General features: G+C 31.5%; 1 protein-coding gene and 1 pseudogene across 1 annotated transcript in view; both read right to left on the bottom strand.

Annotated features, from left to right (window-relative positions):
- Positions 1-12,835: 12,835 nt before the first annotated feature.
- On the bottom strand, positions 12,836-15,502 carry LOC107952013 (peroxidase 12-like; annotated as a pseudogene).
- A 5,057-nt stretch (positions 15,503-20,559) lies between these two features.
- The window catches only part of LOC107952459 (light-harvesting complex-like protein OHP2, chloroplastic), a 31,684-nt gene continuing 26,569 nt past the window's right edge, over positions 20,560-25,674 (bottom strand). Inside the window, exons 4-5 of the mRNA XM_041090823.1 lie at positions 20,933-21,147; positions 20,560-20,732 (exon numbers count right to left, since the gene is read on the bottom strand). Of these exons, the coding sequence (XP_040946757.1) occupies positions 20,618-20,732; positions 20,933-21,147 (330 nt within the window). The 3' untranslated portion in view covers positions 20,560-20,617. The remainder of the gene's footprint in view (positions 20,733-20,932; positions 21,148-25,674) is intronic.

The following is a 25,674-nucleotide window of genomic DNA, read 5'->3' as shown; positions in this document are numbered from 1 at the left end:
TTATCCCTCCTACATAATGGGAGCAATATCTTAGGCCTCTTGATAGAGTGAGACTAAAAATGCATGGTCATGCTGGAATAAGTTTATATGAGATATCACACTTACTTGTTTATTGTATTCTGTTCAGAAAATCAAGAAATATGATATTGGACTATACAAGTGTGACTATTTCGTGATTTGTGTCCAATCTAGATATTAAGGATAAAATTATATAATACATGAAAAGACTAGCACAGAAAGGTTATGTCGAATCACGACTTCTTCTAACTTGGGTGGCAATGATTCATCGCTGGATATCACTCATTGCTTGTAATGTTAGAAACGTTCTAGTATTATTACCAACGTTACAAGAGCCTAGAAGGTCACACCCTATAGTTAAAATGAACTGAATCCAAATATATTTGGTATTGTATTTAGTTGTCATATGAATTAAATTAATTGTTGAATTAATTTAATTTGATAGTTAAATATTAAACACATTATATTTACAAATTTATTGTACACATATAGAGAACATAGAAAAAATTAATATATGAATTTGATTCATACAAAATATTAATTGTATATATTTTACTGAATTTATTAATAGAAATAGTTATATTAATTAGTTTTGGTCAAAATATAAAAGATATGGAAATTAATATATGAATTAGACTCATACAAAATATTAATTGTATATATTTTACCGAATATATTAATATAAACAATTATATTCATTAATTTCAGTCAAAATATAAAAGACATGAAAATTAATATTCTTTTGAAAAGAATATAATTCCTTTTTTTCTAACTTTTCATTTGCATTATCTATTAAAAAGGGGAAAATCCTATATTTTTTTGGAAAGAATATAATTCCTTTTTCTAACTATCATTTGCGTTCTCTATTGATAAGAGAATAATCTTGATTTTCCTTTTTAATATGTGATATTAAAGAAGATAAAAGGATGATAATCCATTAGTGTGTTAGGCTTACCAACTTAATAATTTAAAAGGTCTAGCAATTGTTTTTAATTCTCTCTGAAAAGTTCAAGAGCAAGTGGTTGTTCATTTTTTATGAGGTGGACTACATGGAGACCGAGACGTTTTCATTATGGCTTGGAATCGACATCGAATCAGCAGCATCCTTTCAATGTTTTCAGTAAAAGGGGTATATTTTTAACCTTATTTCAACCCGATTCGTTCCTCATATATGGATCATTGGTTGTGGATCACCATAATACTTTTTCCACTGCATCACGGGGCGTACTGGCTGTCCCAACAGTGGTATCAGAGCCACTTGTACGATATGAATTTAGGAATAAATTTATTGGTTGATGTGATTGTATGAGATACATGTTATATACTATGTTTGATATGCATGGTGTTTGGAAATGCATGGTTATAGCCCGATAACCCATTTAATTTATTATTTTCAAATGTTGTAATTTTATAAATACGGCCTGTGTGTCATGCCTTTTTATATTTCTCTTGTACTTCTCTTCCCATCTTACTCCCTCATATTTAAAACGAGTTTCTATAATTGTAAATTGTATAAGTTGATACGAACTAAAGGAAAAGAAGGTTGGGCTACCTAAAGTGGAAAATGAGCTTGAGAAGCGACATAAACCCTTAGATTCCCTACGGTTTTCCCATTGGCTTAGGAGGAATAACCTTAGTTTTATGGGCTATAACCATTACATTTATTTACTACTTAATATTTTTCTTGTATATGATACAATTGATGATGTGTTAGCATGCATGTTATAGGATATTGATAAGATTAATTAAAGGATTAAATGGAAAAATGTTGACCATTAATGGTGAGATTAATTTAATGTAAAAACCCCTCAATAAAATATAAAGTTAAGATTTCCTTCCAATATTTATCGTCGTTAAAGCCTTGATCAATACAATGTGGGTTCTGCTAAAGCGAAGTTCATATATCTATCTTGGTCAAACGCAAAGAATATGCAAGTGATATTCACCAGTTATGATATTGGTTAATAACTTAATTAGGTTACTTAAATAGGATTATATACCTAGAGGCAAGAGATTTGGATAAATCATAAGATGATTGGAAAAAAATAAAGGAGTTACATGTGATGCAATTAGCAAATGTTGTTTACCTAAATAACCATAATCTTGAGAGTAAACCCGAAGATGACTTAAGAATAGGAGAAATATGGATCCTTACACACTAAAAAACTTTAGAGAAAGTCTTTCCAAAATTAAAATATGAGGGTTATTAATTTTGAATAAAATAGTGGGAGCCTTATTTAATAAAGTCTTTTAATGATTATAATAAACTTGGTAAATGTACTCATAAGCATATTTTATTATTGTAGATTAATAATGGCAAACAACACAAGTTCTTTATCATTGTGATCGGTCATTGAGAAGGACAAGTTGAATGACTTGAACTTCTTTGATTGGTTCCGTAGCTTCAGGATTGTTCTCAAAAAAGAACAGAAATTATGTCATTGAAGAATCCGTTCCTTATGAACCAACACCTAATGCCTCTAAAGCTGACAAGGATGCTTATGAGAAGCATCTTGATGACATGTTAGACATAGGATGTCTAATGCTTGCCATCATGACTCTTGAGCTTCAAAAACAAAATGAGGATATGATTTCCTATGATATGATCTAGCACCTCAAGGAATTATATGAGGGGCAAGACGTCAAGAAAGGTGTGAGACCTCTAAAGCTTTACTTCGATGCAAAATGGTGGAAGGAACTCCTATGGGAACTCATGTTCTTAAGATGATAGGCTATATTAAAAGCCTTGAAAAACTAGGATTCCCTCTAAGTGTGGAGTTAGCCACCGATGTCGTCACGCAATTGTTGCTAGATAGTTTTAGCCAATTTGTCGTTAATTTCAACATGAATGAGGTTAATAAGACTTTGCCACAGTTGCTCAATATATTACAAATTGCTAAAAGTAACATGAAAAAGGCTGAACTAAGCCCATTCTGATGGTTCGCAAAGACAAGGGAAAAAGAAAGACCAAAGCTAAGGCAAAGCCTAAGGAAAATGGTAAGGCCAGGCCCAACAAAAGAAAAGTTGCATTGAAACCTAAAGGAGGAATTGCTAAGGAAGAAAAATGTTTCCATTGTGGTAAGGCCAGACACTGGAAGAGGAATTGCTCAGCCTATCTTGAAGAGGTTAAGAAGGCAAACGAAAATGGACCCGTCTATCTTGAAAAGGAATCGGTGGTTGGACCAGATCGGATCAACAGTAATCGAACCAACTCGGGTGCCGTGCATGCACCACCAGACATGACTGTGCTGATGGTGGCATTCCGGTGGCCGATGGGTGGTCCTTGGCAGTTGAGCAGTGGAGGAATAATACTCTTACTAAGACTCTACCGAATACTTTGATTTTAAATTAACTATTCTAAAATTAATATTATTTTAATAAATTTAATATTAAATTAAATTTAATACATATCTTAATAGTATTTTATTAATTTAATATTAAAGTAACTATCTTAAAATTAAATTAAATTTAATAATTATCTTGCAGATAATTATTCTATTAATTTAATAGATTTAATATTAAATTAAATCTAATATTTATCTTGATAAGTATTATATTAATTTAATATTAAAATGATTAAATTTAATCATAGTTGAACTTTGTAAACTCTTTCTATATAAAGAGAGCATTGGGCCATTATTTTATACACACTTGAATTCATGAAAAAGTTGTAAAGAGAAATTTCTCTGAAGAAATTATTTCAGAAAATTTCTCTGAAGAAATTATTTCAGAAAATTTCTAAAGAAATTTTTCTTATTTACAACTTAACCCCAAAGTTTAGAGAAATTGTGAAATTACTTCACTGGTAATTTTGTGGAAAATTTTCTGATTCGAAGTGAGCCCACATTCGATAGACATGAGCTTGAGGATAGCAGGGAAGACTACTCGGTCGAAGCGTTCATCCTAGATGAACAAGAAATATACAATTTTGATTAAGGTTTATTACTCTAGATAACCTGACCAAGTTCTAGTTTTGGAAAAATTTAAAACTCTGATTTTTCTTCAAATCTATTTTCCGTTGCATTTTCGAAACTTGATTTTCCAACACAATATTCTACTATAACAATTTCAAGATTAGCATAGATCTCCTCAATCTAGATAATATCCTCATCGAGTCGTTCTCTTTCCTTCTCCAATTCATAGGCAAGCTATTACCACTCCAGTGTGTGAATCTGGAAATCCATTTTTTCGAATGTGTCGGTCAAATGCTTAGCATCAAAGATGTAAACATTGATCCTTAAGGTAGTAAAAAAAGCTTTGATGAGGTTATTAATGACAATAGACAAATCCCCCTCCACCATGACTTGTAGAAAACCCAGTTCTGAAGCAAGTTGAAATTGTAACATCCGCACTTTAAAAAAAAAATATTTATGGTAGTTCTTGAATAAGTGATCTATAAATAAATAATAATATAAAAAATTGTAATCATTTGAGAGGAAAATGTCAGACATGAAAATGTAGAGAATTATTTGTCGGAGCATGATTATTGTTTTATATTTTTATAATAAAATAAAATAAACTTACAATTGTGATTTTACAATATCATAGTGTAAAACACACGTATTAAAGCTTCTCTCTTTTCTTAGTAAAAATGTCATAGTAGATATTTTTAGGTAAAACTTTTAAATTTCAACTTCAATTATTTTAAATATTTTAATTAAATAAATTTTAAAAAATATATATTTAAATTTTACTTTATTGAAGTTTTTTATAATATATATTTTTTCAAAATTTAAAAAGTAAGAGGTTAAAAGTTACAATATTTTGACCACTAAAAAAAATCAAAATGTGATCAAAGAAAAGGGATTAAGTGGTAATATACTATGAAGCACTGACACAATTTTTCTTTTCTTATATCGATGTTGTAACAACCCGATTTCTAAGTGTCGAAAATAGTAGTTTTGAGACCACAATTCCTACGTAATAATTCATAAATATTATTTAACTAATATTTATGAGGTCTTTAAGGTCGTATTAAATTTTGGTTAGGAAATTTTATCGTTTAGATAGTTTAATATGTAAAAAGGACTGAATTGTAAAAGTTCCAAAAGTTGAGTTTATTTAATTAAATGGACTAAATGAATAATTTAACCAATAGAGGTTAAGTTAGCGAATTAGCATGATTTCTATTACTTGGGGATAAGCTTAATTAATTTTAATAGTGATTAATTAAAGCTTAATTAGGAAAGACTTAAAAATTACAAAAATACGTAAGAATATATATTAAATTTAAATGAAGAAAGGATGTTATTTTGTTGAAAATCACTCATCTTCTCCATGAAACATAAGGGAAACTAAGGTTTCATAGTTCAACTTTGAAGCTTTGATTTGTAAGTAAATCCTAGCCTTTTTCTAGTAATTTTATGTTTTTGAGCTCGTATTACCTTAATCTAGCTAATCCGGCGACTAATTTGTAAAAACATTTTAGATTATTCCATTGATGTGTTTGGGTTTTTTTTTAAATTTTGATGGAATATTATTGAGTTTGGTTGTTAGTTAAGACTATTTTGTAAAGTAATTTTTGATAATTTTAACATTTAAATATTAAATTGTTAAAGTGATAAACTTTCAAGGACTTTTTGTAAATTAATCAAAAATATAGGCTGAATTTGGGATTTTTGACATTTTGCTAGGATGGGTTTTGAATAAAATTGGTTTAATTGTGAATTTTGGGCCAAAGGACTAAATTGAATAAAAATGAAATGTTGAGGGTAAATTTATAAAAAATTCAAAAATGAATTAATTGCATAAATTGGCTTAATTTTGCTGTTTATTTAGTCAATTGAATGAAACTATTATTTTAGATCAAGAACGTGTTGACGATCGTGAAAAAGAAAAGGTTGCGGAGTAGTCCTTATACTTGAGTCGTTACTGCAAATTAGTCCTGTAAGTTTCATACTCTATATTATAAATGTATATATTATGTGTTTATTATAACTATATTCAATGATATACTTAACTATGGACTAATTGGAGAATTCATGATAAATGAAAATGGATATTAACTATCAGGCCTTTAGCCAGTGATACAGATCGTAGCGATGGTTAATATCCTGCATTTGTTGCAGATTCTCTACAGGTTGTGTGAGCAGCATCTTGAGTCATTGATTACTTAGCAGGTACTATGTACTAGTGATACAGACCGTAACGATGGCTTGATATCCTGCATTTGTTGCTGATTCTCTACAGCTTGTGTGAACAACATCGTGAGTCAGTCAAAACTCTGAAATTAGCTCGAATGAGTGATACCCTCTGATTACCTAAGTTGATATCTTATTAATACATTGACTGAGGTGATGATGTGAATTAATGCACTTTGAAATACTTACTTGTTGTGAGTTGTGATTAACAGGAACTTTGTTATTTAATCTTAAAATTTGATCTGTTATGTTTAATTTGGTAAGATTTATCGTTTAATTTAGTGAACTTACTAAGCTTCAAGTAAGCTTACTTGTGCCTTTTCCTTTGTTTTTTAGATTACATTTTGTGATTGGGAGATCGGATTAACTCAAGGAATCACACTATCCCGAGGACTCATTTGGTAGATTTTGTAAACAACTTGGCTTATATGGCATTTAATAGGGCAAATGATTAAGTAGTAATGTTTCATAGCTTTTTATGGTGTGATAGCATGTTTGATGTTATGAAATGGTAATCTTATAAGGTATGCTTGTTAAACTAAAGTAAGCTTGGGTGTTTGACCATGGAATAGTAAGTGTCATGTTTAAACTTGGGGTGATGTGGTTGGAATATGATAGATTGCGTGTGTATGTTTGTTTGAATGTAGTAGTTATGATAATGAATGTAGATGTGTCCTATATTGTATTTTAAATGCATAATGCATAGGTAAAGTCTTAGGTGGTTGGAATTGGCATGTTTTGGTTGTTTTTAGGTATGGTTGTAGTCTTGTGATCATGTGTTATGAATTGGTCTAGGTTCCTATGAAATTGGTTGAAAACAATGAGCATGATTTTGGTCACTTTTGGGTACACACAGCCTAGGACACGAGCTGCTACACGGCCATGTGTCACACACAAGTGTGTGTCCCTAGCCCATATACACGGGCTGACATAGGCTAACACATGGCTTGCGACACAACCGTATGACCCAAGCCAAAAAGTTACGTGGCCCATATACACGGGTGTACGAGATCACACACAGGCGTGTGCGCTAACCACACAGCTATGTCTGGAGCCACATTATCTAAGCTCTGTCATACGGCCTGGACAAACGGTCGTGTGACCCCTGTTTTGGAAATTTTTCATTTTTGTCCCAAATATCCTATTTTGTTCCGAATTGGTCCCTGATTGTTCCTAATCTATTTTACGGTCTCGTAAGTTTGATTTAAGACCCGTGAATGTATGTCTTGCTTCATTTTGAATTATTTATGAATATTGTTAATTAATTTGATGAATTGGATTTGATTTAAGACCCGTGAATGTATGTATTGCTTCATTTTGAATTATTTATGAATATTGTTAATTAATTTGATGAATTGGATGCTATTGTTATGAAATGTTCATAGTTGTATGGTAATACTCCGTATCCCTATTTTGGTGTTACAAATGTTGTATGGGTGTCTAACACAGACACATCGCAAGTATGCCATACATATGGGACACACTAAAATATGTCAAAAAAAATTTGGACAAGCTCAAGACACCAATGTTTGAAAATGGACACAAACAGACACAAATGATTGACAGTCGACGAACAGATGAAAAAGAAGTATTAGTCCGCAGATGAAGATGAGGAAGGATGAAGAAATAATTGAAATGAAGAAAAGAAAGGAGAAAATTATGGAATTATTCGAGGGTAAAAGTACCATGGAGGCCATTATATTAGAAGTCAATGTCTATTATATAAGTAAAAGTACCATGGAGACTCTTGTACTAGTTGTTTAACTGCATTTTGGTCCCTCTGTTGGATATAACTTGTAACATTCTAGAATATACTTGCTCATTACGTGCATGTACTTATATTTAATGAATGTATTAGAGTAGATGTATCTAGTTTAATGAATGTATTTAGAGTAGATGTATCTAGTACTCATGCATGTACTTAACTAGGATACATGAATGTGTTGAAACCAATAGTCACTTACAGCTACTATATAAATAGTAGTATATGATGAAGCATGGTAAAAAAGAGCGAAAGAAGACAAAGTTTAATACAAAGTGAGTTCATTTCTTTTCTAAAAGCTATTTTTCTTCCACCTCCTTCCAATAAAGTGGTATCAAAAGCTTGATTCGATAGTGAAAATAGATAGCCAACAATGGAATGTTTCCATTTTAATTTCCTCATCTTACAACAAACAACTATGAAAATTGGTACCTCCATATGGAGGCTCTATTTGGCTCACAAGATGTTTGGGAGATTACACAAAATGATTATGATTTTCCTCAAGACGAGCCATATTTGTCACAACAAGATAGGGATGTCTTGGCAAGGACAAGGAAAAAGGATCTACAAGCCCTCACCATCATCCATCAATGTTGGATGAATCGATGTTTTTGAAAGTGGCTAATGCTAACACCGCAAGCATAGGAGATTTTTCAAATTTCTCTCAAAGGAGTTGACAAAGTGAAGAAGGTTTGACTCTAAGTATTACAAGGTGAGTTTGAAGTTTTGTGGATGAAGGAATCCGAGTCAATTTTGGATTATTATTCTAGGGTATTGTCTATTTTTAATCAAATGAAGGGATATGGAGATACCTTAGAAGATGTTCCCGTTATTGAAAAGAACTTTCCTTCTTTGGTTCCAAAGTTTGATTATGTGGTTTGTGTCATTGAGTCAAAAGATTTAGACTCTATGACTATTGAACAAGTAATGGGTGAGTTACAAGCACAAGAAGACAAATTCAATAGGAGATAAGATGAGTCCTTAGAATAAGCTCTCAAAGCTAAGGTATCTTTGAAAGATTGTAAAGAAAAAAAGAACCAAAGAGGCCGAGGCCGTGGACATGGGTAAGGACGTGGAAAAGGTGGTCGTGAAAATAGCAACAACGATAATAGGATCTTATCAACTAGAAATCGTGGAAGAGAGAGAGGAAAAGAAGAGATAATTATCGAAGATCGAATGAAATAAGGTATGACAAGTCTAGTTTTGAATGTTACAATTGTTATAAATTTGGCCATTTTTCTTGGGAATGCCAAAATGATTCTAACAAAAATGAAGAGAAGGTTAACATTATTAAAGATCAGCAAAATGTGGAAGAACCAACTTTCTTGCTAGCAGCCAAGAATGAAGAAAGTAATGATGCAAGCATATGGTATCTTGATAATAGAGCAAGCAATCACATGAACGGATGCAAAGAGGCCTTTGTGAAGCTTGATGAGAAAGTTGAGGCAATGTTTCATTTAGAGACTTTTCAAAAGTCCAAATCCAAGGGAAATGTACCATTCTAATTTCTCTAAAGGATGGTGGTCATAGCCTTATTACTGATGTGTATTGTGTTCCTAAGTTAAAAGGCGATATTTTGAGTTTGAGACAACTCCTTGAAAGGGGTTATGAAATTCACATGAAAGATTGTTTCCTTTGGCTAAGAGATCAATATGTCAACTTGGTTGTTAAAGTATCCATGTCGAAGAATAGAATGTTTATGTTGAACCTCAAGACAATTGAAGCAAAGTTCTTAAAGGCTAGTGTGAAGGACAAAGCATGGTATTGGCACATGAGATTTGGCCACTTGAGTTTTGGAAAACTCAAAGCTCTTGGAGAAAAGAAGATGGTTAAAGGAATTCCAACCATTAGGCATCCTAATCAATTGTGTGAGGCATGTCTCCTAAGCAAGCAAGCAAGATCAAGCTTTCCAAAAGAAGGAACATCAAGAGCAACCGAAGCTCTTCAACTTGTTCATACGATGTGTGTGGGTCGATCAATACTCCATATTTGGTAAAATTATTTTTTTGTTTTTTATTGATGATTATAGTAGAAAGACTTGGGTTTACTTCTTAAAGCAAAAATCTGAAGACTTTGTTGCATTTAAAATTTTTAAAGCTCTTGTTGAAAAGGAGAATGGCTATGAGACAAAATCTTTAAGTTCCGATAGAATAGGCGAATTCACTTCCAATGAATTCAATGATTTTTGCAAACTACATGGAATTCATCGTCCTTTAACGGTGCATAGATCACCACAACAAAATGGTGTAGTGAAAAGAAAAAATGGAACTATTCTTAACATGGCTAGATGAATGTTGAAGGCAAAGAATATGCCCAAAGGAGCCGAAGTTGTTTCTTGTGCAGTTTACTTGTCCAACCGCTCCCCAAAAAAGAACGTGAATGGTCTAACACTTCAAGAAGCATGGAGTGGAAGAAAGCCAAGTGTTAGACATCTACAGATGTTTGGTAGCATTGCATATGCACATGTATCCAAACAAGATAGATTAGAGCTTAATGATAAAAGTTCAAAATAAGTTTTCATTGGCTATGACTCAGACTCCAAAGGCTACAAGTTGTACAACCATGTAATGGAAGGATTATCATAAGCCGGGATGTTGAGTTCGATGAACAAGCAATTTGGAGGAGGCACAAGAAAAACAATCTTATGATTTTTTCCTTATTTTAAGGAAGAACAAGAAACTATGGCATCAATACAAGACGTGACTCCTCCATCTTTACCTGCTCCAATCCATGAAGCAACTTCTGAAGAAAGCTCGAGTGAAAGACCTTGAAAAATAAGAAGTATCTATGACTTGTATGATGATACTGAAGTTATTAATAATTTGTTTTGTCTATTTGTAGATAGTAAGCCACTTAACTTTAATGATGTCTTGAAGGACGAAAGATGGATACTAGCCATGGATGAAAAAATAAAATCCGTTGAGAAAAATGACACTTGGGAGTTATTTGAACTTCCAAAAGGCCATGAAGCTATCAGGGTCAAGAAGATTTCCAAGAAAAAGAAGAATGCAAGTGGTAAAGTGGTGAGGTACAAAGCAAGGCTTGTTGTTAAAGGCTACAAGCAAAAGTATGGGATTGATTATGATGAAGTCTTTGCACTCGTTCCTCGATTTGAAACAATTCATTTGCTTATTTTATTGGTGACTTAAATGAAGTGAAAAATACATCAGCTTGATGTGAAATATGCATTCTTAATGGTTTCCTGGAAGAAGAAGTTTATATTGAGCAGCCCATGGGATACAATGTCCAAGGACAAGAAGATAAATGCCTCAAGTTGAAAAAAGCACTATATATGTTAAAACAAGAACCTCGTGCATGGTATAGCCATATTGACAAGTATTTTTGAGACAATGGATTCATTAGGTGTCTTTATGAACATGCACTCTATGTCAAGATAAATGGTAGTAGAGATATCTTGATAGTTTGTCTTTATCTAGATGATTTGATCTTTACAGGAGACAATATGAATTTAATTGAAGAATTCAAGTAGCACATGTCACTTGATTTTGAGATGACTGATGTGGAGCTCATGTTTTATTATTTGGGCCTAGAAGTGAAACAAACGGATGACAACATGTTCATCTCGCAAGAAGGTTATGCAAAACAAGTGTTGAATAAATTCAAAATGCTTGATTGCAATCCTATTGAAACACCAATGAAGTGTGGAGTGAAGTTGACAAAGTTTGATGATGGAACAAAGGAAGATCCAATTCTTTTCAAAAGTCTTGTGGGAAGTTTAAGATACTTGACATGTATAAGGCCTAATATCCTATCAGCAGTTAGTGTAGTGAGTCGCTACATGGAAGCTCCTACATCAACTCACATGAAGGCTACTAAAAGGATTCTTCGTTACCTAAAAGGTATAATTGAATTTGGGTTATTCTACTCATCTTCTCATGACTTTCAACTCATGGGATTTTGTGATAGTGATTTTGTCTGTGACATTGATGATTGAAAAAGCACCACTGGATTTATGTTTTTCTTGGGAGATTGTTACATCTCTTGGAGTTCTAAAAAACAACCCATTGTTATACTTTCAACTTGTAAGGCTGAATATGTGGTAGCAACTTCTTGTACTTTTCATGCTATCTAGCTTAGAGAATTGTTGAAAGAACTTCACTTTCCACAAAAAGGAGCAACCAAAATTTGCATTGATAACAAGTCTGCACAAGCACTCGTGAAAAATCATGTGTTCTATAATGGAAGCAAACATATAGACACAAGATATCATTTTATCAGGAAGCATATTACCGAGAAAAAAGTGTAGCTTCAGTTTGTGAAGACTCGAGATCAAGTGGCGGATATTTTTACAAAACCTCTTAAGGTGGAAGGTTTTCGAAAAATGCGTGAAAAACTTGGCGTAATCTAGAAAATTTCAAATTAAGGGTCAGTGTTGGATATAATTCGTAACATTCTAGAATATACTTGCTCATTACTTGTTGCATGTACTTATATTTAATGAATGAATTAGAGTTGATGTATCTAGTTTAATGAATGTATTTAGAGTAGATGGATCTAGTAGTCATGCACGTACTTAACTAGGATACATGAATGTGGTGAAACCAATAATCAGTTACAACTACTATATAAATAGTTGTATGCGATGAAGCATAGTAAAAGAGAACGAAAGAAGACAAAGTTTAATACAAAGTGAGTTCATTTATTTCTTAAAAGTTATTTCTCTATTTCACCTCCCTTCTAACGCCTCTAATAAAAAATAGGAAAATTAATTTTTATATGTTAAATTAAAGAATAAATTGGTCATCTTGTTAAAATTTTTATTTATTTTTACTGTTAAAAATTAATTATATACATTAACATAAGATATACGTAATACATTAAGGGTCGCTATCTTATTATTTTGTAGCCTTACTATTTTTACCTTATATATAGGGAGAGAGAAAGGAGCAAAAGGCTGCAATTTCTTTCAATAAAACCCGAAACGAAAACGAGAAAAAACTGTAGAACATAATCTCCCATACACGGTAAAATACAAACCTCAGTCCCCCCACTGTCATACATTAAATGCTAAACAGTCACATAGTTAACATGTTACATGCTTGAATAGCTTATTAAGTGTTTAAAGGTCAGACCAAGCTTCCTCCACCGGCAGCTCTTCCGCCACAGACGCCAAGTACGACTTATTATCAGCATTCCTCACCGAGCAATTAGCACGGATTTCGCCATTGTTACCAGTCAACACACTCAGCTGTCCCATCTTTATCATCGACACCACAAACTTCTCGAAGAAGAGCGTCTCATTAATGGCAAAGCTAGTAACAATCCCCCTCGTCCTGCTATCAGTGTACAAGTCCTGATCCGAGGTAAACAGCCCTTGACGGTTCATCAGGTCCACGTAATACTTATTATCGAATTTGTTGGGGCTCCTTATGTCCATCACCGTTGTGTTGGTTGAATTTAACGTGGGACATATTACCTTGAGATTGTTGGCAAAGGTTTTGTCCATGGTGGGGTCTTGGGTAGGGTAGAGCCTGGTGGTGAAAGATGTGCAATGGCTGATGCCGATGGTGTGGCCGCCGGAGAGAGCTACAACGTCGGTGGGGTCGAAGTTTTTTGTGGCGAGCATGGAAAGGATGGTGGTGGCGTTGGCAAAGGGCGGTGGTAGGTTCTGCAATGTGGCGTTTACGGTGGCGAAAGTCAGTCCATCTCTTCTTCCCAATGGTATGCCATAGTCTGGACCACCTGACTGTGAAACCAAAATAGGGGGATTTTAAGTCAAAATTTCAAGCTCCATGACGATGACATAATAGCTTGACTTTTAAAAAGAATAAAAAGTTAAATATTATAGGAGTTGGTGAGCTTCATGGAAATTTCACATAACACATGCTTCCAACTTTGATGAAATATCTATTGGTGACAGCAAATTACCTTATTAACTTAATCAAACATACAACTAACAACTTTAGGTATAATATAATTAAAATATAATTCGGTAATTGTAGATTAAGTTTTAATTTAATTGATATAAATATTATTATTAATATAGAAGGTAAAAGTTATAAATAATTTTAAGTATGGTGTGAATTTATAATTTCAATAATACTAAAATATATTTTTAATATTTAAAATTTTTGATAAAGTAATATATTATTTTAATATCAATTTAATAATATAAAAACATATTTTGGAAAACCTTTTTAAGTATAATATTTTTCTCAAAAATGCATATTTATTATAAATGAAAGGTCCCCATGTACAACAGCTTTCACCTAGGCTTTAATAAATTTAGGCTTTATGACAACAAGAAATTGACCATTAATGCCCATTTGGTACAATTTAAGACCTTATGGCCCCATTGTGAGAAAAAAAGTTAGCTAAGGGTATGCCAGTCACCCACACACCGCGTTTTAATTTCCAATTACCCCTTCAACAAGTAGGCTAAATTAATCAATTGTGTTTTCTTATATATACAATATCAGAGATAAGGTATAGGGTGAAATGGTTTGAAATTGAATTAAAGAGGTTTAATTTTTTATTAAATTATATATTTATATTTTTCTAATAATCTTTTATAAGTTTTGATCATATTTGTTCTTTTTTAGACAATATCTAAAACTATTCATAGCTCCTCCTCAACTCATAAATAGAAGGATAATACGCTTCAATGCATTTAAACCCATATCCTCTTACATTAACAACAATGTCTATACCAATCGAGCTAAAATTCAATCGACATTTATATTTGTAGTTTAATTTCTACAACATATTTAGATGTTATGACCCATTATTTTTCATTGATAAAAAAAATCAAAATCTTAAATTAGAAGGCTAGAAGATCATTAGAAAATAATATCGTATACTAACTATTTTAAATATTAATCCAAGCATGTATTCAACAAAAATTCGTTAACTTTTTAAAGTTTTTTAGATTGATTTTTTGTGTTTTTGTTCATTAATGTGTTTTTAATGCTTGCACTTAAATAATAATAAAAATTTGACTGAATGAAAATGACATAAAAAGTAATAGTGATTGATGATACCAAGTAAACGGAGTCACGAGCAGCAAGCGCGACGATATCAGAACAAGAGACCACTCTTCCACATGCTTTCTCGATACGGTTGCGCAGGTCATTGATGATCTCGAATGCCTTGGCCCTCAAGCTCAGGTTCGGCGGAGCCTGTTGCTCACCCGGCCCGCTCGCCGATCCGTCCAGCAACACAGATCCGTCGCATCCCTAGTAAACATCAATGACAAAACGAATCAAAACGACGCATCCATGTTTCAACCGCTGTTTCGGATGTTTACATGGTTTTATAACGTACCTGGACAAAGCAATCATGGAAATGAAGGCGGAGCAAGCCAGCAGCTTGGCCAATGTCGTTGTCGAACACCTTCTTCAGCTGAGTTCTAATAATGGATTCGAGCTTTGGACATGAAGTTTAGTAGAAAGTCAAGGAGAGACCATTCACGATCGGAACTGAGTTGTCAGCGGCCTCGGAGATGGATAAGTAAGGAGCAATTAAAAGAGAAGAGATCAAAAGGAGAGCAACGAAAGAGTTAGTAACTTTAGCCATGGATAGATTCTTGGTGTTTCTTTTGTGTCCTTGACGCTGCATGGCCTAGTCTTATTTATAGCCATTTTCAAGTCATTCATTAAGACTTAATTAATATTAGTCTTTCCCTTTTTTTTGTAATTGCCTCTTCCAACAATGTTGGGATAATACTATTAGTTGGCAACATAGCAAAATAATTATTTTTATAATAGTTGAAAAAATATTAATTTTATGAAAAGGATTTAATTGAATGATGTAGCATTAAATTAATGGTGTGTTTAGACATTACATAGTAATTGGATGAAACTGTAATTATCATGCGTATTCTTGTAATTACAAAAAATTCTAATTCCTCAATGTGTTTAAGTGATAAAATGCAATTACATAATAATTTTCTATGTCATATCTGATAGTATAAATTGTAGTTACGCAATTCATAATTTTAATTTTAAAAGAAAATATTAATTATTATAAAAATTGTGAATAATACTTGAGAAAAAGAAATTCTAAACAAGTAATAAAATTTAAAATCAAATCATCGTATATAATATGTTGGTCTAAAAAAGTATTAGACAATACAATTACTACTAAATAACAAGAAAAATGAACAACATATGCCATTTTATCTAATTACTCTAACATTTCATATTTGTTGAGTTATTTTTTAACATTAAACATATACTTTTTGTTCTCATCAATTAGTCCTTAACTAAGTATAAATAATTAATAATTAATAATATGTACTTTAGTTATATTTAGTATACTATGTAATTTAATTAATTATTTAGTAGGTAGGAAATTACCTCTTGTCAATAAAGTTTTTAAAATTATTTAAACAAGATTAATAAAATAGAATACAATTATATTTAAAAATAATAATATATATATCCTAAAATTAAAAATATTGTTACTATATAAAAGTAAATTTTAAAATTTTAATTATTAACAGTCATGTTTGGAAAGTGTTAAGATAATTGGATTTGAATGTAATTATTTGTAATTTTTATTGTAATTAATTCAATTCTCACTGTTCTCCTAAAAATCGACAAGTGTAATTGAAATGATGTAATTACACTCAATTAAGTGGAACCCACAAATTATAATGGTTACTCAAAGCATGCCACAAATATAGGGATAACAAACCGCCACTCCACAATTAGCACTTTCTACTCCACCACTTGCTCTGCTTCATTATGGATATATAATCTTGAAAATCACTATCACCTTCATGGTGTTGGATTCACCTCACCCCACCCGACCTCTACTTCACTTCAATTTAATTTTTGCTATTTGTTTTTAATATTTTCAATTTTTTAAAGTTGAGTAAATATTTAAACATAATTCTTAAAAAAATATTTAACTATAAAATATATGAATTTTCTATAATAATTAATTACATTTTACCCTTTTAATAGTTATATATATACAAGGATAAATTAGTAATTTCATATAGTAGAACAGGGTGAGACAGTACAAGCAACTACCATAACGGTTTCGTATGGCCCACTTTCTAAAAGAAAAAAAAATTCACCCACCCTATCTCATATCTACTTTTAAAAAAAAATTCACTCCATTCAAAATAAATTAATTCGAAATCTATTAAGTGATTTGAATTTTTTCATCCCTATAAAAATGTATAATTACAAATAACTATACTCAATATGTTATAAATATGATATGATATTTTTAAGTGATAATGGCATGTTGAGTCGACACATTTTCACTTAAGCTGAACTATTACGTTTAAGCTGACATGTTTCCATGTCTATTACCCCAAACATTTTGCCGGCCATACCTATTCATACTATCTCATCTTTATATGACAAACGTGGATATCAATTTCCTTATGTTTTGCTTGGAAAGTATAATTTGGGTCAAAATTTTAGATTTAAATTTGAAATTTGAAATTCTTTGTTTCGATCTTAAATAAAAAAAAAGTTGTATTTGAATTTAGATAAATTTAATTTGAATTTTATAATAATTAAATTTTAGATTTTAAAATTTAAAATTGATTAAAAATTTATTTTTCGCACTTTCTTTAAAATTCAAATAATAAATGATTAATTTTACTTAAAATATATCATTAAAGAAGCTTAAATTTTTTAGAATATGACCGGTGGACTAATGAGGCAAACCACCAATTTTTGGTTCAACCAATTCAACCGATTCAATCGGTTTGATTGAATAAATTATTAAAAAAATAATATTTAAAGATAGATAAAACCGGTTCAACCAACCTGGCCCCTTATTCCAGACTAATATCCCAGCCGATTCCCAATCTAATCGATTTGACCATATCGGTCTGATATAATTTTGAGAACAGTAACAAAACTTCATGCATTTAATTTAATAAAATATAAATATTCAAAATTTTCATTTATACCATAATTTCTACAATTTTAATTTTAAGCCTTTGACTTTTAATTTATACCTAAGTAAGTCCACTTATGCCCGGTGCAGTTGATCTGATCAACTGGTCCAATCCGATTTTGTAAATAGTGGTGAAGCTTCATGTATTTAATTTAATACAATATAAATATTCAAAATTTTCATTCATACCATAATTTTCACAAATTTAATTTATAAACCCTTGACTTTTAATTAATACCTAAGCAAGGCCATTTATTTAAATACAATCAATTCAATTCGATTAGTACACTCGATTCTATTAAATAAATCATTATAAAATTTATATAAAATAAAAAAATTGATTCATTCGGTTCAACCGTCCAATCAATCGGTCTAATGCCTTTCTCAATACCAATACTCTAGCCGGCTCCCGGTTCGACTGATCCATCTAGTCCGGTTCAAAGAACAATGTTCAAAATTCTCCTAAATAATTAGTTTTTTAATATATATATATATTAAAGCTTAGAATTAATTGATATCCAAATCCAAAATTTTAAATTATCCAAAGATTAATTCAAAATCTTAAATTTCAAATATTTTAATTTCCAAAAAAACTAAAATTAAAATTAAAATTCTCAAAATATAAATTGGAGAGTTAGGTTATATTAGCCCTCAATATAACTAAAATCACACCTTTTGACTAATGGATCACCATTGATAAAGAAAAAAATACCAAGTTACAAATAACTATGGTTAACTTCTATGGTAAGGAATTATTAGTGGCATAAATTAAAAGATATAAATTGTCAACGTTTTAGACTTTCGACTAATTCAATGAAATTAAAAACAAATTTGCTATGTTCACATCTCGCAAGTTGTTATATATGTGGTGGCATGCCTTATCTCAGGATAGATTATTTATTATTAAATAATTTTTTATTAGGATAAATATTAAATTTATATATAATTTTTGATTTAATGTAATTATATACATGAAATTTGAATTGTGATTGATATGTATATATAAAACTTTAATTTTGATTTAATTGTACATATTAAAGAAATAAATATATGCATTTAATTAATGTTTGTATATGCAATATATTAATGTAAAATAGTGCTAATTCGATAATGTTTTTAATGATTTATGAAAATTGAATTAAACTAAAATTTTATATATAAAACCACACCAAATCAAAAGTTCACGTATCAAATTACACGTTAGATTCTTCTTCTTAAAATTTAATGTTGTAAACGAATATGAAAAATTACGGAGAAACACTATTCTTTCCCATTTTGTCAAACTTGGTGCATAAATTTATGTAAGAGATATATATTTATTAAAAATTATGTAAAAATAAATGAAAGTTTGGTTGAAAATGTAAAGTTAAATTATTTATTGATTTTAAATCTCAATATGTATAATTTTTTTATTGATTTATATAAAAAAAAGAAAAAAACGCTTCACAATAATAAAATTTACTTTATAAAATAAATGATTTTTTTTAATAATTTCTCAATTGAGTTGTTAGTAATTTGACTATGATAGCAACTCAGTAAAAAAATTAAATATTAGTATACATATAAATATAGATATATACAAAAGATTTATGTATTAAAACTACAGTTACTTAAATTTATGTTAATTGAGTTCTAATTTTACACATTATTTCAACAATTGAGTTTATATACGTTTAAACGGCCTATAATATTTATCACTTTAAAAATTGAAGGTTATGATTAGTTTTGTACGATTTCAATTATATAAAACTTATATCCATGCTATCGAGTAAGTTTTGAGTATGTTGCCATTTGGATAAGAGGAGACTCGTCTTTATTAAAGTTTGAGTAACATAACTATAATAATTAAGTGGAATCCATAAGAGACCAAAATTGCAAGGTTGTTTTACTAGTAAAAGTAGACCTGTTCATGGGTTAGATACCCGCCCAGCCTTGAAGTCTCTTCTAAAATATAGGAGGATTTAGATAAAAATACGAAACCCAAAAATAAGCTTGGTAAAATTTAAGTCTTGTTTTTTATATGGGTAAAGTCTTGGGCAAGATTTTTTTACCTAAACTAAGCCCAACCTAATCCGAATATATTATCTTATAAAAATATTATATTAATTATACATTTTAAATAATATTTATATATATTTATATTAAACCACTAGTCTAATAACAATTAAATTCATTATTCAAAACCCCAAAAAAATTACCTAACTAAATAACTCAGCCCAAAATATAAAATTTTAAAATTTATATTTAATACAATAAAATATTTATTATGTTTATGATAGTTTTTTTAATATAAATATGTTTTAATGTGGTAGAATTTTTTATTTTAATATTTTTTTAATATATTATATTTTTTAAAAATTTAATTTTTAAATAAAAATTAATTTAATAAAAATCAAATATGGACTAGAATCGAAATTTATCTTTCTTAAATTGGGGTCAACTTAGGTAAAAATAAATAAACTCATTTTCCGAAAATTAATCTAAATTGAGCTGGGCCCAAACCTAATCCAAGCACTTTTAAGCAAAAGGCAATGCAGGCTATATATATGCTGTTGTTTTTTTGGTTAATTCTTGCATGATTAAACTACGTCGAATAATGTTTGACATAGCTAACCAACTGATCCCATCTCCTATATCCAACTTAACTCCAACCTAAGGACTCGAATATGAACTTTTTGGATATAGCTTGTTATAATTCAATGATGAACCAAAAAAAAACAGTAAACTACTTTGTCAAGTTAACCAAAAAAACAACATTGGATCATAAAAAAAATGTACATAAATAGCATTTAAAGTTACAAGGAAAAGAGTTTCAATCCAAATCGATAATCCCGAAATTCGAGAGTATGATCTTTACTTGATCGACAAAGTTCGATCCGGTCGCGTACTCCGTTAGCATCCCGACAGCAAAACCGAACATTGCCCATCTACAAGTACACCAACATCGCCAAAAACCAGTCATCATATAGCAAGTTATTTGCTTGGATGTTAATAATAGAAATAGGTTAAAATTTGCCTACGGTCCCTGTAGAATTTAGTCCGGTATTTGGAAAGTGCTATTTGGTGGTATCAATTGACATCGTGTTAAACAATAAGAAAAGAATGAAGAGGATATTGCGTTAAATACCTTCCATTACCAATCTCATTCTTTCCAATGAAGCCAAAGAAAGGCCCTTGATTTGATTCCTCAAGCTTCTTCTGCTTAAAGTAATCTTGCAGTTCCTTTGCCTTTTTCCTCTGAAACTCCAAACTGATCACATTCTGGTCTCTCACAGGTGCAGGCGAAGAAGAAGACGGAGGAGGAGGAGGAGTGGTTGGTGGTGGCGGTGAAGGAGGAAATGGCTTGACAGGAGACGGCGGGGAAGGTGCCGTAGGTCTGTAGCGACGTAAAAATTTTAGCTTAGCTTGGTCGCTAATTGTGGCAATCTAGTGAAAAAGTTTGAAAACTGAAGTTTGATTTTAAAATAAAGAGGGAGTCGCCACCGATCCTTTTCCTAGGTGTGATCGGACACCTACAAAATTCTCCTTTTTTAGAAAACTTTATTTTTAAGCTTTTCTAAAAAGAGGTAATTTTAGGTCTGCGTGAAAATCCAGAGAAAATTAGGGTTCGGGAGTCGGTTACGCGCGAGGAAGGTATTAGCACCCTCGCGACGTCCAAAATTGGTATCTCGTTAAACACATGTTGTCTTAATTTTCAAAAATGCGAACTCAATGTAAAGTTTAGTTATGATCCAAAAAAAACGAGAAATTTTAGTTTATTCCGGTTTTTGAGAAGGGTATGCCTTTTTAACACGAGTCAATTGACGTTCACCCAACATAGCGATGAACTCGATGACTTAATGTTAAATCGGTACATTTCCTTGATTATTGAAATTGATTTAAATCATGAATAAGAATATTTTCGAAATAATGCAAAGTAAAATAATATGAAATAAAAATCCATAAATGAAAGAGCTAGGAATATATTGAAACAGATAATCGAGGTGACAACAATATTAGAAAAGATGAAGGTATAATGTAATAATGGAATTGAACACGAAATGAAAATAATGAATGTATACACGTAATAATAATATTAAGAATGCGTGCGTACGATGATATATGTATATATAGCAATATTAAAAATCCATACAACACGCATAGAACATATACAGTATATGCATACCTTAGAAATGATAAGAATAATAATAAAACTATTTTGTACACTACATAAATACATACATACATATATATATATAAACAGTAGTATATACAATATAATATTAGAAATATGTGTATAATAGTGTAAAAGAAAAATATAACTAATAATATTAAAATATATACAATGATAATATATATAAAAGATATATGTATATATAATTATATAATATAATATTAAAATATAATAATACAACATAAAAAAACATGACACAAATAAAGTATAGTATTAAGAACACATATATATAATACATGAAGAATATACATAATACTAAAATATTTAGGTAATATATGCGTATATTAAAAACTAGTAATAATATTACCGAGGTATATACAAATATATCAAGTATATATACGTATTATAAATATATAAATATATAACAAAGCATAAACTAATAAAAATAATAATAATAATAATAATGATAACATTGGAATATAAAAGAAACAAACATAACATTAATAAAATATTAAAATAAAGTGAAATAAAAATATTAAATATGAAAATATATATGTATACACGTACATAATAAAAATATATACTAATACATAATAATAATAATAATGGTAATACTAATAATACTAATAATATAAAAGTAACAAGGATATTTAATAAAGATATAAAAATCAACGAAAAAAAAGGACTAAAATTGAATTAAAAACAAAGTTGTGGGGCCAATTTGAAATGAAAACAAAGAAAAGGGACTTAATTGTACGCGCGTGAAACGTTGGGGGACCGAAACAACAATTATTCCTTTCCATTAAAACGCAGCACATTGGCGGGGACTAAATCGAAAAGCGCGAGAAATTATGGGGCCAAATTGGAAACAAGAAAAATGACTTAATTGCAAAACCCTGAAAAAGCGGAAGGACTGCGCGCATAAATATCCCATTCAAACGAAACACGCGGATCCTCTAGCGGGTCGGGTCGGATGGGTCGGGCATGGCCAAAACGACGTCGTTTTGGGGCTTAAGTGTAGCCCCCAAAACGACGTCGTTTTGGAGGGCTATATAAGGCCTAAAATAACCAAAAAAATCATTTGGGGAGAGGGAAAGGAAAAAAAGAAGAGAGAGGGAAGAGAGAAGGGAGAGAGAAGAGAGGGGAATCCGGCCAGGGGCCGGTCACCGGACGGCTACTGGAGGCTCGCCGGCGCCGGCGCCGGCCACTGCGGAAAAGGTAAAAAATATTTTTTTTATTTTTTTCTATTTTTTTATGTTTATATTATATTGTTATTTTTATATTTTTTAGTATATATATATGGGAAAATAGAACAAAAGACAAAACAAGAATAGATTCACAACCACCTTAGGTTTCCAGTTCTGATTTTTGACTTGTTGATTTACTGATTTTTGGGTGTTCGAATCTCTGCCTTTTGATGTTAAGATCGTAGTATTTCGGATATCAATTGTTTGCTTTTGGTTAAGAAATCGAAAGAGAGAAGAGGAAAAAAAAAGGGTCCCCCCAAAATACAACCAATTCTTCCCTTTGAAATCTCCAAAAAAAAAACATAAAAATCCTCTCCCTCTATTACATTCAGATCTGGCATTTATAGCCATTTCAATACAATATTTTAAATTTCTTGCCATTGCTTCCTGCCGTCTGCCTCTGTCTTAGTGTTTGCTTTCTTTTTGTCTTATTCTGCAGGTGACGAAAATCAACAGGTGGGCGCACATGGAGGAGTTGGTGGGAGTGTCAGACGCGTGGGGCGTGGTGGCCAAGGCTGAGGGGCATGGTGGCCGACATGGTGGCATGGAGAGCTGGGGTTTGCTGCTGAAGTTTTGCTGAAAAATGTTTTAGATTTTGGGTTTGTAAATGGGCTGTTACTTTTGGGTTTATTATTTGAGTTATTTTGTTGGTATGGGCCCGGGCAAAATGGGCTCGTACAGCTGCCCCTCTTTGCTCGTTGTCGTGTAACGAGAACAGAGCAAAGACTAAGAAGGCCAATTTTGCCCGGTCTCACCGAGTCTTGACTTTATGGTGCTTATCTTCTTCAAGTAACCTCATTTCAGTCCACTGCGTCTTCTTGCTTTGATCCACTTCACGGCAACTTCAAAAAGAGATATGCTTGTGGCTTTAATCCACTCTGCTACAACTCCATGGGGACGAGATTGGTTTTTTTCGTCTGCTCCACTGATGCTTAGGGAGATAAGATCTGTGGTTTTGTCCACTCCGCTACTGCTTAGGGAGATAAGACTTGATGCGATCTGCTCTATTATTACTTAGGGAGATAAGATCTGTGGTTCTGTCTGCTCCACTATTGCTTAGGGAGATAAGACTTGCAACTTTTGACCAGTTCCACTATAGCTTCAGGGAGACCAAGTCTGGTGTCTTTCATCAACTTCAATCTTTATTCTTATTCGGCATGTGATCTTGAGCCCAACTCATTTCTCGCAATATGAGTTGAATTTTGAAAAGCAGAAATTGAAAATACCTCAACGTGTCTTGAGGCTCAACTCATTTCTCGCAATATGAGTTGAATTTTGAAAAGCAGAAATTGAAAATACCTCAACGTGTCTTGAGGCTCAACTCATTTCTCGCAATATGAGTTGAATTTTGAAAAGCAGAAATTGAAAATACCTCAACGTGTCTTGAGGCTCAACTCATTTCTCGCAATATGAGTTGAATTTTGAAAACAGAAATTGAAAATACCTCAACGTGTCTTGAGGCTCAACTCATTTCTCGCAATATGAGTTGAATTTTGAAAACAGAAATTGAAATTACCTCAATGTGTCTTGAGGCTCAACTCATTTCTCGCAATATGAGTTGATTCTTTCAAAAACATAATAATGAAAACAGAAATGGAAAATACCTCGGTGTGACCTGAGGCTCAACTCACCTCTCGCAATATGAGTTGATTTTTTTGAAAAATAGAAATCAAAAGGCTTAATTGAAAATACCTCGGCGTGTGTCCTGAGGCTCAACTCACCTCTCGCAATATGAGTTGATATTAAAACACAAAAATTGAAAATACCTCAGCGTGTCCTGAGGCTCAACTCACCTCTTGCAATATGAGCTGATTTCGAAAAAGTAGAAATTAAAAGGTTCAACCCACCTCTCGCAATATGAGTTGATTCTTGACAAACAGAAACTGAAAATACCTCAACGTGTCTTGAGGCTCAACTCATTTCTCACAATATGAGTTAAAATTTTTTTTTTTGAGAAGCAGAAATTGGAAAAAACATCTATTGAAAATACCTCGGCGTATGACCTGAGGCTCCATTCACCTCTAGCAATATGAATTGATTTTTGAAAACATAAATTGAAAAACAGAAATGGAAAATACCTCAGCATGTCCTGAGGCTCAACTCACCTCTCGCAATATGAGTTGAAATTAAAATACCATAGTGTGTAATCTGAAGCTCAACTCATCTCTCGCAATATGAGTTGATTTTTTTAAAACAGAAATTGAAAATACTTCAGCATGTGAACTGAGGCTCAACTCACCTCTCGCAATATAAGTTAATTTTTGAAAACAGAAATTGAAATTACCTCAGCGTGTCCTGAGGCTCAACTCATTTTTCGCAATATGAGTTGATTTAGAAAACGTAGAAATTAAAAGGTTCAACCCACCTCTCGCAATATGAGTTGATTTTGAAAAACAAAAATTAAAAGGCTTAACTCACTTCTCGCAATATGAGTCAATTTAAAACATAAACTAAAAATACCTCGGCGTG

This window comes from Gossypium hirsutum, chromosome A02, assembly GCF_007990345.1.
Source record: "Gossypium hirsutum isolate 1008001.06 chromosome A02, Gossypium_hirsutum_v2.1, whole genome shotgun sequence".
In the NCBI taxonomy this organism is placed as follows: Eukaryota; Viridiplantae; Streptophyta; class Magnoliopsida; order Malvales; family Malvaceae; genus Gossypium; species Gossypium hirsutum.
The sequence above is the reverse complement of the archived record's forward strand: the minus strand, read 5'-3'. Positions and strand labels throughout refer to the sequence as shown.